The sequence below is a fragment of the Lissotriton helveticus genome, chromosome 6 (genome assembly GCF_964261635.1).
Source record: "Lissotriton helveticus chromosome 6, aLisHel1.1, whole genome shotgun sequence".
Taxonomy (NCBI): Eukaryota; Metazoa; Chordata; class Amphibia; order Caudata; family Salamandridae; genus Lissotriton; species Lissotriton helveticus.
In genome coordinates this window covers 1,233,711,278-1,233,730,793 of record NC_136067.1, presented here as the reverse complement: position 1 = coordinate 1,233,730,793, position 19,516 = coordinate 1,233,711,278, and the positions used below count along the sequence as shown (strand labels likewise).

The following is a 19,516-nucleotide window of genomic DNA, read 5'->3' as shown; positions in this document are numbered from 1 at the left end:
CCCTTCATGCCATGTGAGTCGTACATACAAGCGCCAATTATGTGGCTGCGCAGCATCAAGGGGCATGCTGGTGGCGTGAGAAACGCTGGGGGCGTGTGTCCGGCCTTCATGCCATGTGAACGCAATTGCACCGCATCAAGGGGCACGCTGGGGGCGTGAAAAAACGCTGGGGGCGTGTGTTACGTTCCGCCCTTCATGCCATGTGGGTCATACATTAATCAGAAGATCGTCTGCTGTGGCCGTGTGCTGGGGGCGTGACAAACGAGTTCACCTGGAGGCCTGGTAAGTAACGTTACTGCAGCCTCTCCTGCGCGCTGTTACTGAACTCTCTCATTCAACGAAATTACACGCGCCTTCTACCATCAACCAGGGCTCTAGCCGGGCTCAGGCGGCAGATCAGTACACTAATTACACGCGCCTGATAACATCAACCAGGGCTGCAGCTGGGCCTCAACCGGGGGAACACGCGCCTGCTAACATCAAACAGGCCTGCATCTGGGCCTCAAGCGGGGGAACACGCAAATGAGCGTGTCTGCGGTGACAATTATTGCAGCCTCTCCTACTCGCTGTCACTCAACTCTCTCATTAAACAGATTTACCCGCGGCTGATAACTCTCTCATTCAACAACATTACACGCGCCTGCTAACATCAACCAGGGCTGTAGCCGGGCTCAGGCAGCGGATCACTACACCAATTACACGCGCCTGCTAACATCAACCAGGGTTGCAGCTGGGCCTTCTCCGTCCCTACTCTAATGAAACAAAAAATGTTGTCTACAGCGAGATTTTAAAATAAATTGCCCTTTCCAAATACACACATTACACACATTCTATTTCATACCCGGACAACGTCGGGACGGGCTGCTAGTATATAAATATATACACACACAATTTATTTTGCTCTAATGCATGCTTTGTTTGTACATGGTTTCATAGTCATTATTGCACATGCAGGCAATTCTGCTGGATCTGATTTGTTGATGAGTTATGTCAGATAAGGACGGAGGCACACATCTGATTATACTGTGGTTTTACATGCACGTATGCTTTGTGTAGAAGTTAACCCTCATCATAATTCTCCATAGGAGGAAAGGGCACACGGGGTTTTGGCCTCAGACTAGCAGACATAGTATGACTGCTGATCCTAATAATTCATACCTACAGCGCCAAGACGAATAAATGGCAAAGGTGGAAGTGTGACGTGGACTGCCCTGGTAAACAGAGCACCTATGGAGATCTAAACTGATCATATGGTGAAGGATAGGCTGCAACAATATGATATATACGCAAGTTAAACTGACAATTTATTAGCATTTGACAAAAGGTTTTTGCACAAATATGTCAAATTTGAGATTTGCATGAATTTGTCACACTTCAAACTTGTGTAGTTTTAAAAATACAAATCCAGACTTTTGGGAAGCTCCCAGCTTTGAAGAACCTCCATTTTGACTAGCAACATAAGTGCATTTTTAAACACTTATAATATGAGACTTGTAGTTCGTTCAAGCAGGGTGTGGGGAAAAAACTAAAAATGTAGGCCCAGCACTGAAGGGACTCTGAAAACAACTTCCTTTCCCGATGGGACGCTATTGTTGCACAAATCATGTTAATTTTAATGGAGGCACAATAAAAAAAGATACAACGATTTACCATTTCCGATACCATGTTTCTTTTTGGATTAAAAAAAATATTCTTAGGTTTTGTTTCCAACTCAAATAATTTCCCAAAAATAAAATAATGAAAAAAATATGTTTGTTTAGCCAACATGTTTCACTTTCGGAGGGCTTTTGTATGTAATCCTCACAGTTTTTAAAGATGCAATTGTCAGAAAAACCTTTGAGTTTTAATCATGAACTTCCTAAACATTTTGTTAAATAGGGCCCACGATACTGCTCGAGTCTTAGTGCTGTAACTATGTCTCCATTTGTTGCCAATCCATAGGTGTGTTTTAATGACATCCGATTACAGATGTACGCTTCAAATTCACAAAGGTTTAAAAATACAAAGTCACACTTTTGGGTAGTTTCTAGATTTTAAGAGCCTCCCTTTTGACCAGCAACATGAGTGTGTCTTTCAATTAAACAGTAATAGCATTATGCTGTCAGTTGTTCACACAACATTCCAACCTGAGACATCATAATTGTAACTCTGCTATAAAAAAAAAAAGTAGCGAGGATTAGAACACTAAAACCCTTTAGTCTGAAGTTAGATGTTCTCTTTCTTCTCCAGGAATTCCTCCAGACGCAGTAACCACTTGTTCCAATACTGTGAACAGATCTCAGAGTCCATAAAATGCGGGTGGGCGGGGGAACCATCTTTGTAGGCCACTACAATTAGTCCGCAAGGAACCTTGAGGGAAGAAAAAAAAAAGTAAATAAGCAGCAAAACATCACATTTTGAAAACAAAAACAGATGTTGCATTCTTGATAGTTGTGTATCAAGCTTATTTGGTGTAGGATTAGCCAAAGGCTGCGCGCACCGGTGTTGTCAGCCCGCAGTGGGTTGGTATTGTAGTGCCTGGACTCCTGGCCAGCTCCCACTGTAAATCCCTCTCACTCACTTTCTTACTTTCACCCAGTCTGTCAATGACTCCCTCGCACAGTTTCACTCACCCATCTCTCTTGTATGTCACCTGCACTGACTCTCATTAGGACACACTCACAAACCAAACTTTTAAAAATCATTTGCAATCCATAAAGGTTTGTTCTAAAAAGAACAATTGTTTTGTTTTTTTGTATTTCTTAGAGGTCTGTTGGTGTAGAAGTACTTGATTTTGTCATTCTCGAGACTCTGCTGTTTCAAAGAGATGACCGGTCTGCACACTAGGCAGTGCAAGCCAATGATGGAAAGGAACAGGCTACTCTCATCTTACTCCGGCTGAAGGACAGCTTCCGGCAATCCGCCACCAGGACGGACGGTGTCCTGTAATGTGGAAGCAGATATAAATACCTCTTCAGTCTCACTTGTTCCCACATTAACCTGGCATTCATGTCAAGTATTAGGATGATTGTGCATCAAAGATGTTCCAAAGCTGTAACTTTACAAGGCTTCCCCAGCTCAGTTTTTTCTAGCAAAATGTGCACATAACATATCTGCATGAGAGTCTTTTTTTCATCTATATGGACTTTGAAGAACTTTCACCCAATGGACACGGATGGTCTTGAGACCTCAGTGTGGAGATCTTCCTGTCCGTCATTGCTCTCCTGAGCATGTTCCTGTGGACTTCCCCTCTGCTTTGGATTCTGTCCAGAAGCCAATGCTGCAATGTACATCGTTTTCAATCTCTAAAAAGGGAAAGCCAACAAACCACTATCTAGGCTACTTTGCTGTTGAGCTCTCCTATGGCAAACATGTAAAAAGGTCAAGAACTAATTGATTGTGGAATTATATATTCTCAAGAACCAGTGAAACATCTCCGATGAGCTAAAAGGATTGGAGACCCACCCTATTACTCAGTGCCATTTCCCAGCTCCCTTGATCCTCGAAGGCCTAACATGAGGAATTACTGAAATGTACTATCACTTGTGTGAGTGTAAAGTTATATTTAGAGAAACTAAAAATAGCTTTTCTAACCAAACACAATTCAAATTGCAATTTTACAAGAGACACACTTAAGATTGGAGGAGTATGAAAGTCTTAGGAGGAGTTGAAAGGTTAGATTTATATGTCTACACTCAAAAGGCGCATATAAATTAGAGCCACAAGAGCCCCTTAAAATGCTCAGTGCACACAGGAGTATTACGAGTTAATATCTGTGCATACATGAATTATTTGAGAGAAAGGTGGTTAACTTCTTAACCACATGCGCGCGGCGGGTTTTCTCGCTGCGCGCTGAAGTTTTTAAAACCCCGCGGTTCATGACGAGCTCAGATCATCATGAGCGCACGGCAGGTAAACCTCATGACGAGCTGAGCTCGTCATCAGCGCAGAAGGGGTTAAACACCCAAAATTCCAGAATCTGCCTTTTTTTGCAAATATTATGTTGTCTCAGAAATTCCTAGATTGCACTTTGGTATCGAGTGATTATTTAAATAGGATCTGTATTATTGTTACTGACAGATCCCCCTTATAGCTTGTCGTAACTGAGCAGGACTGGAATACTGTTAAGATGCGATTTGGAGATATAGCTTGTAAGAAATACAGCGAAAATATTTCACTTTTGTAATGAAGTCTCATTCTAATCACTGATCCATGGGCATCTTACATGGACGGACCTTATACTGGTGGAAAGCAACACTGTAACTGAAAATGCAAATGAAATTTGAACTAACCACGAGTTCAAAACAGATTATACATTGGAATAATGTAGAATGCTCCATTCTGAAGCATACAGATGGGAAGCAATGAAGGAATTATCTGTGTTGAATCATACAAAGAAATATGAATAATCACAATTCAGGATATTTAAGGTATTTATCAGTGACAAATTTATGGCGAAGATGCAGGGGATTTGAGCAGGAATTATCTAATGTGTGTAAAATAAAAAGGAGCAAAAGATCATAGAAAACATGACCATAATACTCATCAGTTATGAAAACAAAAGTAGGTCAGAGTGCTGGCATGGCATCCCATTTGCGAATTGGTTACCACCTACTTGAAGTAGGTGGTAAAATGCAAATGTTTTGCAACCGCATTTCGGTCGCAAAACATTCATGCATAGTGATGAGATTCGGTATTAGGAAGGGACGCCCCAAACACACCTCTTCCTAATAGCGAATCACAACCCCATTTTGCGATTCGGTAACAGGTTACCGAATCGCAAAATAGTGTTTGCTGCATCAGAAAAGCATTTTTTTGCATTCGTAATTGTCCGATTCTGCAAAACAGCCGTTTGCAAAGGCAAAAAATGCTTGATGCATCTGGCCCTTGGTTCCTAGTTATGGGGTGATGTTTGCCATATATCCACCAACCTAAGGTCTTTAAAACACCCACAGGTGGCTGTTGAAAAACACCATTTTGTCCTATTGTGTTTGCATAGCAGTCAAGGACTGTCTCCATTACCATGCTGAAATCTCTCCGAGAAGGTTACTATAATCTGAGACAGTGCTTCACGAATAAAGGCTCCTTTATTATCATTTGGGGCGTAGATGTTGCAAAGTGAATGTTTGGGTATAGTGTAACACACAAACAAGCTAGTAGTCTGCCAGGGATCACGGCCACAGTGGAAAGTATTTTGCCTGTGAATGTGTTGGCTAGCTGTATGGCCAGTCCCCCTTTATTATCTCGCCCAGAAGATAGGATCTGTCGAGCAAACCAGCACGAACGTTGTCGGGTCTAGGCCTTCTTAAGCAAGTGGATTTCTTGCAACAGACATACGTCACATCCTGAGCCTTTAAGAATATGCAGCACTGAGCTGCTCTTTAAGGACAGGAGGTTTAGGTATGTTTGGGAATGCCAAAGTTCCCCATCTGCGCATGGGGGCGGTGTTGTGTTTCGCTAGGGTTGCATGGTTTAAGTGAGTGCGCTGTGGCAGTTGTGTCATGGTGGTGCGGTTTCCGAATTCCCCTGGAAACATAACAAACAGTTAAAAACGCACACCCCCCAACTGCAGCAATCCGTACGGATTGAGGGTCAGTAGTATACCCATATGGTCCGTGGTCCATCTTACCAGCCATCAGCGTGTCACCCCGCCTCCCTCCGGCACAGCCCCCGGTAGGCTATAATGTAATATCTACGTTCAGAGCCTCGGCCCCCATCCCCAAGCCAGTGGTTTTAGTTTCATAGTTTGGCCTCAAGGTCATCTCCATGCGGCTTGTTCAGGAGCGTTTATCGTTCTCTCTGGATCTCATTCTCTGAGGGTTTTGCCAACGATGTCTTCCATGGCTTTCAGGTCCACCTCCAGGCTCTCCATGGCGAACGCTCCTGCCTGGGGGATATTTCAGGGTGTGCCACAGTCAGTCAGTTATGGAAGATTGATTACTGTAGTCACCGTTGTGAGGGAGTGGACAGCGTATGTCTCCCCATTCCAGGTGAAGAGCGGATGGAAAGGGTGAGCCCCGGCGCAACTTCACGGATTTACTCTGGGGGAAGGTAGTGAGTAGTTTGAACTGCCTTCGATGTTGTAGGGTGTCTACAGCTAGATCTTGGTAGAGATGTACTGTAGCGCTGTCAAATTGGATGGCAGTCCTCTGGCGTGTGGCTTCCACTATAGCTTTCTTCTGCGATAGTAGTGCATTCATGTCAGAATGTCCGGCGGGGCTCTGTCTGTGCTAGGAGCTCTACTGACCCTGTGTGGCCTGTTGAGTTTCATGTCGGTTATGGCAAAGTGAGGGAGGACCTGGTGGAATAGGCGTTTCACGTACAGCTCAGTATCCCCCTACTTGGCCCCCCAGGACAACTCGGCGAATGTGGATGTTGGATCTTCTAGACTTGTTCTCCAAGACCTATAAATGTGCCTGCAGTATAAGGTTTTTGTCTCGTAAGTCTGCCAGTTCCTGTCCATAGGCCTCTAGTTCCTCCTTTCGTGAGTCACTGGTCACCTCTAGAGTGCAGATCCTTTGTCCAAAGTCTCCCATTTTGTGCACCATTTCCTTTATGCCATTGAAGCTTTCTTCACTGGGGAGGGTGATGTCTTGGCAAATTTTGTTGAAGAGTTCATCCATGAAGGCCCTCATCACTGGGGGCTCCATCTTTACCGGGGAGGTGCCACCAGGGGAGCATTCTCTAATTTCCCTCTTTGTGGAGCTCTGTTCAGATTGGGAGTCTGCTTTTCATGGGAGGGCTTGTTAAGTCTTTTATATTGGAGTCTTTATATTTGAGTCTTTAAAGGACCTGTGGGCCGCCATGTCTGCAGAAAGTCAGGCCTAGGGTAGTCACTGCATATGTCCCCCGTGGCAACTAAGGACTGTCTCCCCAATTCCACAGGCCCTAGATTCACGGACGTCATCGCAGCAGACTGTCAACTATTGCAGCACTCTTGTGGCATGAGACAGGCATCATCCTGCCTGACTGCAAACTCACAAGTGGGTAGCAAGCCCTCTATACGGTCCACGCCCCAGGTCCACTGCGGGCCCCGTCCCAGAGATCACAACTTCTCTAACTGCTAGGCGGTTGCCTGCACTTAACTCCCTCCGGCCACTGCCGCGGAGGGGTGGGGGCACCAATGCCAGTCCTGATGAAGTCTCTCCCTGTTGCAGACTACACTAAGTCCAGGTGGTATACCAGGTGCTGCTTCGAGGTGCATTACAATGAAGCGCCACTCTTCTTGGCCGGTGGCACCACACCACAGCCAGGGGGATGGCTCAGTAAAGGGGAGGGCAAATGCAGAGGTGGCAACTTCACTCAGATGGGAGGATCTGATGTAGAGATGGTAATTTCACTTCCACCTACGCTTTTGCTCATCAAGGTGCAGGCTCTATGGGCTCTGTGGCCCCGCAGACACTCACAGCAGGTCCTGCCCGTTCAGTCCTGGGCTAAATGAATAGGGCCGCCTGGCCACAAGCCGCAGCCGTCACAGAGTCACTTCCCGGGCGAGGGGAAGGCACCACCCCCACCCAAAACACGGGGGATCAGTCCAAAAGGGGCGTCCACATACCCCAGAAAGGAACCATTCTCTCCTTGCCCCAAAGATTACCATATCTTAAGTTATAATAGATATCAGTGTATGAGGTGTAGCAAGGCAGATGGGCCGGTTACTAGAGAGATTTTGCCAAACAATCCTCTGACTTTGCGCCTAAAGGCATAAAGTATATGGGGGGGATGTATAGGACTAGGTAGAAAACTATCGAAACATAATAGTATCAGACAGCTGTCAGTAATTTAGGTATTGTTTTAGATTAATTGTGTAGGGATGCGAGATGCAAAATATGACTGGAATATATATCCCATTCAATCTAACAATAATGGTATTCATAGAGCTGTAGATAATTACTGTGGTAGTTCTTACTCACATGAAATATAGCACAATAATACATAATAAATAGTGGGATCCCTGTAAAACACCAATACTTGTGAGTGGATGTACTATTTTCAGCATTTGGGGCAGGACTCCACAAAATAACCTCCAGATGTGAGATCTTAGACAAGTCTGTCTAACCCTTTTACACTGCTATGCAAATAAGCATAACTCTTATGTGGGAGTGGGGGTGGGATGTAAGACACCATTGCCAGTTTTCCTTGACCAGTGGGCCTTTGGGGATCCTCCTCAGAAATATGAAAGGTGTCCTATTGTCTAACTGTGCTTTATTAGACACTTACCATTGCAAGGCATATACCCAGATTGTCACTACTAATATTTGAATATTTATAACCAATGGCCGGAGAGAAGAAAAAGTATAGAAAAGGAAACTGTTGCTATATTTGAGAATGTGCGCTCCTGCCTTACTGCCCATTTGACAGATAACAGTAATTGAGGGGAAAATTACTTTAGTGGTTGGAGTGGACCTTTGATATACCACGGAAATGTTCTGTTCATGGATGGAAATAGAAGCTTCACATGTATAGCAGGACTGTTATCTAGATATGCAATAACAGATTCTCCAAGGTGTTATGATCCATATACGTTTACTGAAATCCCATTACTCTATACTGAACGCACACATTTATTCGAAGTCACATTACCATATGTAACACTGGTAGTTCAAACAGACATGGTCCGCACTAGCCACTTATACACAACACCCAGAAAGGGGTAGCTTACACTAAAATGATACTATAGAAATGCTGATATAGATAATAGGGATTTACCAACAGCTAAGACAGTACATACTGCAAGGTTGAGGATTAATGGTTAAGGGTAATATGCAAACACATGAAAACACTCAAGAAAATCCCATTAATCTGCAGACGATTAAGATAATAATGAGGTGTTATTCAGCCAAGTGGATGAACATTCTCTATTGGACAGCGAGAAAAACTTATCACCTTGAAGTAGTGTATCCTTATTCAATGGTGGAGCATAAACACAGAAAAATAAATATATGATTTACAGTTAAAATTGTGATCTTCCACAGCGTCAGTCATGGTGTTATTGCTAAAGCTTCTCAAACAAATGCAGGTGGAGCATAATGCTTCACCCCCTACAGACTTTAGTATGAAACTATTAAGAAAAAGACAGTGCAGCAAAGATGGTTTTTGGCAGTATAAAAAGTGATGCAGTATTTTTGGCAATTTGCCAAAGGTACATGGCTACTACGACTATGCAAGAGTAGAATGAAAGAGTTGCCAAAGATTATCTTTCAAGTTTATCTCTCTTTGGAAAGAGACACTTTAGGGCTAAAACCAAAAAAAAAACAAATTAAAACATGAATCTGAAAATGAAGCAGATACTAAAAAAAAAAAAACAAGCTGTAGAGGTTTCAAGAGGAACATTAAAAACCCCAGGGAGGATTCCATAGAAAGAATCGTCAATAATATTGAACAGCATGGGACTCTATCTAGATAATACATTAGGGCTGCAGAGATATATCATCTGATGAGCAATTTTCTCATTCTGCATCAGATAGTGGAGATAAGAGACAAAATCTACAGTAGAGTGCCCACTCCTCCCACAGACCTGAAATAGGACAAGCCTATCACAAGGGAGACAAAGGATCAAAACAAAAGCAGCAGCTTTTACAGAAAAAGAAAGTAACTGTGAGGATGCAGATCAACTTGCAAAAGGAGAATTCCTCTGAAGAATGAAAAGTGTGACACAGCCATTCTAGACAGAGCAGCAGAAATCACAATAGAACCTCGCCATGCCCCCTCCCATCCGGAATACAGAGATTAACTATACTCAAGTTGAAACAACAGATGAACATTTGAGTGTACACAAATTAATTTTTAAAACTCAACGTTACATTGAAGGAGATATCGAGTTTACAATGTCAATGATCTCCTGCAGGTTAACCCCTTCGATGCTGATGACGGAGCGGTTCCGTCATCAGCATCAGTTGGGCTGTGCTGATGACGGAACCGCTCCGTCATCAGTACAGCCCTGGGAGGGGAGCGCTGGCGCTCCCCCCCTGGGGCATCGATCGTGGCGCTTGTACCTGGGGTGGCAGCGGAAGACTTTTCGCTGCCACCCCCTGGCCCCCCCACGCTTCCTGGTGACGTCAGCGCGCACAGCGTGCGTCAACATCATCAGGAAGCGCTGGACGCGCTGGAAGCCATTTTCTTTCCAGCGCGTCCAGCACAGAGGTGGGTGTTCGGTGCTCCGGTGGGGCGGGGTGTTTTTCGGTGCCTTGAGGCATCGGGGGGGGGGGAGGAAACTGTGTTTCCTCTCCCCTGATGTCCCAATGCACGGCATTCCTGGTGCACGATCGCGCACAGCGTCGCGATCGTGCACCAGGAATGCCCCACTAGACACCAAGGAGAATGGTTTGGGCCATATTTATTTGTGCAGGAAGCGACCCCTTGGGCAAGGGTCGCTTCCTTTTATCGCCATAATAATTTTTCAGACTTTTCTGCCCCCCCTGGGACAGATCGGCCGTTTTTTTGGGCGATCTGCACCCAGGGAGGGCAGAAAAGCCCACTAGTCACCAGGGATTTGTTTTCATTGGAAAAGGAAGCGACCCCTTGGGGAAGGGTCGCTTCCTAGAGGCCCTAATTTTTTTTTTAGACTTTTCTGCCCCCCCGGGGGCAGATCGGCCGTTTTTTGGGCCGCATCTGGACCCAGGGGGTGCAGAAAAGCCCACTAGACACCAGGGTTTGAATTATATTTATAAAGGAAGCGACCCCTTGGGCAAGGATCGCTTCCTTAGGGGGAAAACATTTTTTTCAGACTTTTCTGCCCCCCCTTGGGGCAGATCGGCCGTTTTTTTGTCCGATCTGCACCCAGGGGGGTGCAGAAAAGCCCACTAGTCACCAGGGATTTGTATACAATTGAAAAGGAAGCGGCCCCTTGGGGAAGGGTCGCTTCCTAGTGGCCCTTATTTTTTTTAGACTTGTCTGCCCCCCCTGGGGGCAGATCAGCCGTTTTTTGGGCTGCATCTGGACCCGGGGGGGGTAGAAAAGCCCACTAGACACCAGGGATTTTATTATATTTATAAAGGAAGCGACCCCTTGGGCAAGGGTTGCTTCCAGGGAGCATTATAAATATTGTAGACTGTTCTGCCCCCCCCTGGGGGCAGATCGTTTTTTTTTTAACCGTTTCTGGACCCGGGGGGTGGGGGGATAGAAAAGCCCACTAGATTCCAGTTTTTTTTTTATAGGGAGCGACCCCTTGGCCAAGGGTTGCTTCCTTGGGCCCATTTGTTTTAAAAAGTATGTTCTGCCGTGTCTTTATTTGGCCTCTCTGCCCTCCGTAGTGTTGCTTCCAGGGGGCCCACGTTTATAATGATTTATAATCTTCCCCCCTTGGGGACAGACACCCCATTTGTGACATACCCTGTGACATAGCCTGTTGTAATGTGTGTTGTTTTTGTTTCTTCTAATGTGTATTGTTTTTTTTTCTCTTTAGATTGTTGCAGTGTGCGGTTCCGTTACTGGTGGTTCTGTTGTTCTGCTGTTTCTGTAGTTGCATGTGTTTGGTAAGAGACCTTTTTTTTGTTCAATTGTAATGTAATTGTTTATTTTGCAAAGTGTGTAGTAATACGAGTATGTTTGGTTTCTGTTTGTTGTGATTGTAAAACATGTTTTGCATTTGTTTTTGATGTGTCCTTCTGTAGATGTAAGTTTTTTTTCCTTCTTTCTAGTGGGATATCGTTGCCTATTTGCTGTGTCTTTGCAGAGTAGGTGCTGGTGAGTGTAGTTGTGTCTTGTAAGTGAATTGTATATTTTTTCTAAATATAGTTTTTTGTGAAAAAGGCTTACATTTTTTATCTTACTTTGCGCAGTGTTGGGGTTGTTGAGTTGTTTGTGCAGACTCCATTATTTGTAGGGATAATGGCTAGCCACCGGATTACTGCTCAGCAAGTTGTTGGAATGCTTTTTGATTCTTCCTCTGACCATGGTCCAGAGACTGACTCTGATTCTGAGCCAGAGGTGGGAGGTGAAGATTCAGGTAGTGAGTTTTCTCTACACATGGCTTCATCTGATGATGAAGACACTTTGAGTGCTGATGAAGCTACTTTTGGTGTGGATGATGTGCCTGTGGTTGCGGAGGACATTGCTGTGCCTGTGGTTGCGGAGGACATTGCTGTGCCAATAGTGCGGCAAGAGACATCTGGGCTGCAGCCTGGGGCTGCTAGACTTCCAGTTGGTGTAGTGAGAAAAGAGGCAGCTGGGCGGCAGCCTGCGGCTGCAAGACTTGACGTTGAAAGTTCTGACCTCTGGGTTGCACCAGGCATGGTGCAGCCGGCATTGCCTGAATTTACTGGTGTTCCAGGGTGTAGGGTGAACACTGAAAACTTTTTGCCTATTGATTTTTTCAAGCTGTTTATGGATGATGTGTTTTTGGCAGAGATTGTAGAGCAGACTAATTTGTTTGCTGAAATTTTTTTGAGGGTGAACAGTGCCAGCCTTAAGCCCCACGCTAGAGCTACCCGGTGGACTCCTACAAATTTGGAGGAGATAAAAAAGTTTTTGGGTTTCACTTTTTTGATGGGCTTGCTTAGGAAACCATCAATGGCTTCATATTGGTCTTCTAGTCCCTTGATGGCAACAGCTATTTTTCCAGCAGTCATGAGTCGTGATAGGTATTTGCTTCTGCTTCCGATGATGCATTTTGTTGACAATAGTCTTGCTTTGCCACGAGATCACCCTGATTGTGACCATCTTTTCAAGATTCGGCCTGTCATTGATCATTTTGTTGATCGATATTCTGAGATCTTTTATCCTGGGAAAGAAATTGCAGTGGATGAGTCTTTGCTGTTGTTCAAGGGCCGCTTGGTATTTCGGCAATACATTCCTAGTAAGAGGGTACGCTATGGAATCAAACTGTATATGCTGTGTGACAGTGAGACTGGATATGTCTCTAATTTCAGGGTGTACACTGGTAAGGAATCCAGGATTAACCCCCCTGGTTGTCCGTCGACTTTTGGAGTGACTGAGAAAATTGTGTGGGAACTTGGTCGTGGATTTTTTAACAAAGGCCATCATTTGTATGTCGATAACTTCTACACTGGTGTGCGGTTGTTCAGGGAATTGGTCAAAGTGGACACTGTTGCTTGTGGCACAATCCGCTCAAACCGTAAAGGTTTCCCAAAAGAACTTGTTTGTCGAAAGCTTGCTCGGGGACAGTGCAGTGCATTGCGTTGTGAGGATCTTCTAGCTGTGAAGTTTTCAGACAGGAGTGATGTCTACATGTTGACTACAATACATGATGAAAGCACTTAACCGGTGACTGTTTGGGGTCAGGTTGAAGAGGCGCGCAAACCTGTGTGCATAATGGACTATAATAGGCACATGGGTGGTGTTGACAGAGTAGATCAGAGGTTGGAACCGTATGCTGCTCTTCGTAAGCCTTACATTTGGTACAAGAAGTTGGCTATCCATCTTTTCCACTTGGCAACCTTTAATGCTTTTGTTGTGTTCCAGAAATCTTGTCCCCAGTCAAAGATGACTTTTGTAAAGTTTCAGGAGTCTGTAATAGGCAGCCTTGTTTTAGTGGAACAGGCAAGTGTTCCTAGAGTTGGAGTGGTGGAGGATGTTGCCAGATTGAAAGATCGCCACTTTCCTGATACAATTCCTCCTACAATTTCAAAAGACTTTCCCAGTCGGAGATGTAGAGTCTGTTGGCGAAGAGGTTTGCGGAAAGAGGTTTGTATGCACTGCCCCGACTGCCCTTCAAACCCCGGGCTGTGTGTACCTGCTTGTTTTAGATTGTACCACACGCAAAAGAATTTTTGGGAGTATCAATGAGTGGTAAAGTGAACTGGTTGGTCTTTATTCTTTAAAACTTATTGTTCAGTTTCAAAGTTTGCATTTGTGTAGTCTTTTTAGATTTAGTTGTTGAGTTAGTAGATTTGTATCAATTTGCAATTTGTTTTTGTTTTTCTTTTATTTAAAAAAAACACTAAAGTATGATGTTGGTTTGCGTGTAGTGTCCATTGTCTGACGGTGTGCATGGTTTGGCGCTTGGCTGCCGGTGTCTGTGGACTGGTCCTTGTCTGGCGGTGTCTGTGGACTGGTGCTTGGCTGGCGGTGTGCGTGGTCTGGTGTTTGGTTGGCGGTGTGCGTGCTCTTGCGCTTGCCTGGTGTTGTGTTTGGATTTGTCTTTGGCTGGTGGTGTGCGTGGAGTGGTGCTTGGCTGGCGGTGTGTGTGGAGTGGTGCTTGGCTGGCGGTGTGTGTGGAGTGGCGCTTGGCTGGTGGTGTGTGTGGAGTGACGCTTGGCTGGTGGTGTGCGTTGAGTGGTACTTGGCTGTCGGTTTGCGCTGAATGGTGTTTGGCTGGCGGTGTGCATGGTCTGGTGCTTGGATGGTGGTGTGTGTGGAGTGGTGCTTGGCTGGTGGTGTGCGTGGAGTGGTACTTGGCTGTCTGTGCACGGAGTGGTGCTTGGCTGGCGGTGTGTGTGGAGTGGCACTTTGCTGGATGGTGTGCGTGGAGTGGGACTTGGCTGTCTGTGCACGGACTGGTGCTTGGCTGGTGTTGTGTTTGTGGAGTGGTGCTTGGCTGGTGGTGTGTGTGGAGGAGCGCTTGGCTGGTGGTGTGCGTGGAGTGGTACTTGGCTGTCTGTGCACGGAGTGGTGTTTGGCTGGCGGTGTGTGTGGGGTGGCGCTTGGCTGGTGGTGTGCATGGAGTGATGCTTGGCTGGTGGTGTGTGTGGAGTGGTACTTGGCTGTCGGTGTGCGCTGAGTGGTGTTTGGCTGGCGGTGTGCATGGTCTGGTGCTTGGATGGTGGTGTGGGTGGACTGGCGCTCGGCTGGCGGTGTGTGAGAAGTTACTTTCTGTTGGTCACTACACACACTGCTAGTTGAGTGACACTCCACACAGTCCATCATTTTGTGTAGTTGCAATGTCAGAAATGTGGGCGAGTGAAAGTGATGGGCCCTTGAATGGCGCTGTCTGCTGGTGTGAGTCTTGAAATGTGATGGGTCCGCGGCTGGCGGTGTGAATGTTTTGTATGTGTCACACGTACGAAAGGTGTATTAATGGCCTGTAAAGAGGTTGGTGCCTTGACGAGGCTTAACAGCTCACGAGCTGTGAGTCAGTGGTTCAGTTTATCATACTTTCAATTATACGCAGTGTATTTCATTTTTGTGAAATTACTTGCGAATACAATTGTATGTACTGAATCATCACTCACCCTCGTGCCAAATCCAACCAGTATGTGTGTGTGCTTGCGGATTAGATGGCTGTGCAGTAATATTTTTCTTTTATCTCTTTCTGAAGTAGGGTGTACCTTGTCCCTTATTGTGATTGTTGTTATGTGTTGATTTTCCTTCCGGATGGTGTCAATGGTCTGGTTTGTATCATGTATAAAAGGTGCGTGAATGGCCTGTAAAACGGTTGGTACCTTGTCGTGGCTTTACAGCTCACGAGTTGAGAGTCACTGGTTCGGTTTTTATGCATTTATTTATTGACAGAGCATTTCCTTTTTTTTAAATGTCTTGTTAATAAAATTTTATGTACTGAACCATCACTCGCCCTTGTGCCAAATCCAACCTGTATGTGTGTGTCTTTGAGGAATAGATAGCCGTGCTTGAATGTTTGACTTTTGAGTAACTCTGTTAAGGTGTGGTATCATTGTACTCGGGAGAACAAGGGGAATGCTGGGTGGGTGGAAATTTGTTGATCCATGCAGATTCCAGAACTTTCCACCACAGAAATGTGAGGAAAATGTGTTTTTTTTTGTCAAATTCTTAGCTTTGCAAGGGATTCTGGGTAACAAAACCTGGTGGTAGGCAGTCGAGTCACCCATCCTGAATTCCCCTGGGTGTCTACTTTTCAAAAATGTATAGGTTTGCTAGGTTTTCCTAGGTGCTGGCAGAGCTAGGGCTCATAAACAAAAGGTAGTCTCTTTGTCCAAAAAGCGCAAGATTTCACTGGGAAATTGAGGTGCGACCACGTTGCGTTTTGCACTGTTTTATGTCGCAGCCACTATGCCTACCCACGCAAGTGAGGTACCATTTTTTTCGGGAGACCTGGGGGAACGCTGGGTGGGTGGAAATTTGTTGATCCACGCAGATTCCAGAACTTTCCACCACAGAAATGTGAGGGAAATGGGTTTATTTTGTCAAATTGTTAGCTTTACAAGGGATTCTGGGTACCAAAACCTGGTGGTAGGCAGTCGAGTCACCCCATCCTGAATTCCCCTGGGTGTCTACTTTTCAAAAATGTATAGGTTTGCTAGGTTTCTCTAGGTGCTGACAGAGCTAGGGCTCAAAAACAAAAGGTAGTCTCTTTGTCCAAAAAGCGCAAGATTTCACTGGGAAATTGAGGTGCGACCACGTTGCGTTTTGCGCTGTTTCGTGTCGCAGCCACTATGCCTACCCACGCAAGTGAGGTACCATTTTTTTCGGGAGACCTGGGGGAACGCTGGGTGGGTGGAAATTTGTTGATCCACGCAGATTGCAGAACTTTCCACCACAGAAATGTGAGGAAAATTTGTTTTTTTTGTCAAATTGTTAGCTTTACAAGGGATTCTGGGTAACAAAACCTGGTGGTAGGCAGTCGAGTCACCCCATCCTGAATTCCCCTGGGTGTCTAGTTTACAAAAATGTATAGGTTTGCTAGGTTTCCCTAGGTGCTGACAGAGCTAGGGCTCAAAAACAAAAGGTAGTCTCTTTGTCCAAAAAGCGCAAGATTTCACTGGGAAATTGAGGTGCGACCACGTTGCGTTTTGCGCTGTTTCGTGTCGCAGCCACTATGCCTACCCACGCAAGTGAGGTACCATTTTTTTTGGGAGACCTGGGGGAATGTGGGTGGGAGGAAATTTGTTGATCCACGCAGATTCCAGAACTTTCCACCACAGAAATGTGAGATGTGTTTTTTTTGTCAAATTCTTAGCTTTGCAAGGGATTCTGGGTAACAAAACCTGGTGGTAGGCAGTCGAGTCACCCCATCCTGAATTCCACTGGGGGTCTACTTTTCAAAAATGTATAGGTTTGCTAGGTTTCCCTAGGTGCTGGCAGAGCTAGGGCTCAAAAACAAAAGGTAGTCTCTTTGTCCAAAAAGCGCAAGATTTCACTGGGAAATTGAGGTGCGACCACGTTGCGTTTTGCGCTGTTTCGTGTCGCAGCCACTATGCCTACCCACGCAAGTGAGGTACCATTTTTTTTTGGGAGACCTGGGGGAAAGCTGGGTGGGTGGAAATTTGTTGATCAACGCAGATTCCAGAACTTTCCACCACAGAAATGTGAGGAAAATTTGTTTTTTTTGTCAAATTCTTAGCTTTGCAAGGGATTCTGGGTAGCAAAACCTGGTGGTAGGCAGTCGAGTCACCCCATCCTGAATTCCCCTGGGTGTCTACTTTAAAAAAATGTACAGGTTTGCTAGGTTTCCCTAGGTGCTGGCAGAGATAGGGCTCAAAAACAAAAGGTAGTCTCTTTGTCCAAAAAGCGCAAGATTTCACTGGGAAATTGAGGTGCGACCACGTTGCGTTTTGCGCCGTTTCATGTCGCAGCCACTATGCCTACCCACGCAAGTGAGGTACCATTTTTTTCGGGAGACCTGGGGGAACGCTGGGTGGGTGGAAATTTGTTGATCCACGCAGATTCCAGAACTTTCCACCACAGAAATGTGAGGGAAATGTGTTTATTTTGTCAAATTGTTAGCTTTACAAGGGATTCTGGGTAACAAAACCTGGTGGTAAGCAGTCGAGTCACCCCATCCTGAATTCCACTGGGTGTCTACTTTTCAAAAATGTATAGGTTTGCTAGGTTTCCCTAGGTGCTGGCAGAGCTAGGGCTCAAAAACAAAAGGTAGTCTCTTTGTCCAAAAAGCGCAAGATTTCACTGGGAAATTGAGGTGCGACCATGTTGCGTTTTGCGCTGTTTCGTGTCGCAGCCACTATGCCTACCCACGCAAGTGAGGTACCATTTTTTTGGGGAGACCTGGGGGAAAGCTGGGTGGGTGGAAATTTGTTGATCCACGCAGATTCCAGAACTTTCCACCACAGAAATGTGAGGAAAATTTGTTTTTTTTGTCAAATTCTTAGCTTTGCAAGGGATTCTGGGTAACAAAACCTGGTGGTAGGCAGTCGAGTCACCCCATCCTGAATTCCCCTGGGTGTCTACTTTAAAAAAAATGTATAGGTTTGCTAGGTTTCCCTAGGTGCTGGCAGAGATAGGGCTCAAAAACAAAAGGTAGTCTCCAAAAAACGCAAGATTTCACTGGGAAATTGAGGTGCGACCACGTTGCGTTTTGCGCTGTTTCGTGTCGCAGCCACTATGCCTACCCACGCAAGTGAGGTACCATTTTTTTCAGGAGACCTCGGGGAACGCTGGGTGGGTGGAAATTTGTTGATCCGCGCAGATTCCAGAACTTTCCACCACAGAAATGTGAGGAAAATTTGTTTTTTTGTCAAATTCTTAGCTTTGCAAGGGATTCTGGGTAACAAAACCTGGTGGTAGGGAGTCGAGTCACCCCATCCTGAATTCCCCTGGGTGTCTACTTTAAAAAAATGTATAGGTTTGCTAGGTTTCCCTAGGTGCTGGCAGAGCTAGGGCTCAAAAACAAAAGGTAGTCTCTTTGTCCAACAAGCGCAAGATTTCACTGGGAAATTGAGGTGCGACCACGTTGCGTTTTGCGCTGTTTCATGTCGCAGCCACTATGCCTACCCACGCAAGTGAGGTACCATTTTTTTCGGGAGACCTGGGGGAACGCTGGGTGGGTGGAAATTTGTTGATCCACGCAGATTCCAGAACTTTCCACCACAGAAATGTGAGGAAAATGTGTTTATTTTGTCAAATTGTTAGCTTTACAAGGGATCCTGGGTAACAAAACCTGGTGGTAGGCAGTCGAGTCACCCCATCCTGAATTCCCCTGGGTGTCTACTTTTCAAAAATGTATAGGTTTGCTAAGTTTCCCTAGGTGCTGACAGAGCTAGGGCTCAAAAACAAAAGGTAGTCTCTTTGTCCAAAAAGCGCAAGATTTCACTGGGAAATTGAGGTGCGACCATGTTGCGTTTTGCGCTGTTTCGTGTCGCAGCCACTATGCCTACCCACGCAAGTGAGGTACCATTTTTTTCGGGAGACCTGGGGGAACGCTGGGTGGGAGGAAATTTGTTGATCCACGCAGATTCCAGAACTTTCCACCACAGAAATGTGAGGAAGATGTGTTTTTTTGTCAAATTCTTAGCTTTGCAAGGGATTCTGGGTAACAAAACCTGGTGGTAGGCAGTCGAGTCACCCCATCCTGAATTCCCCTGGGTGTCTACTTTTCAAAAATGTATAGGTTTGCTAGGTTTCCCTAGGTGCTGGCAGAGCTAGGGCTCAAAAACAAAAGGTAGTCTCTTTGTCCAAAAAGCGCAAGATTTCACTGGGAAATTGAGGTGCGACCATGTTGCATTTTGCGCTGTTTCGTGTCGCAGCCACTATGCCTACCCACGCAAGTGAGGTACCATTTTTTTTGGGAGACCTGGGGGAAAGCTGGGTGGGTGGAAATTTGTTGATCCACGCAGATTCCAGAACTTTCCACCACAGAAATGTGAGGAAAATTTGTTTTTTTTGTCAAATTCTTAGCTTTGCAAGGGATTCTGGGTAACAAAACCTG

General features: G+C 45.5%; 1 protein-coding gene across 1 annotated transcript in view; it reads right to left on the bottom strand.

The window, feature by feature from the left end:
• Positions 1–1,281: 1,281 nt before the first annotated feature.
• MGME1 (mitochondrial genome maintenance exonuclease 1) overlaps positions 1,282–19,516 on the bottom strand; it is a 137,943-nt gene continuing 119,708 nt past the window's right edge. The window contains exon 5 of the mRNA XM_078648947.1: positions 1,282–2,349. Within this exon, the coding sequence (XP_078505073.1) occupies positions 2,206–2,349 (144 nt within the window). The 3' untranslated portion in view covers positions 1,282–2,205. The remainder of the gene's footprint in view (positions 2,350–19,516) is intronic.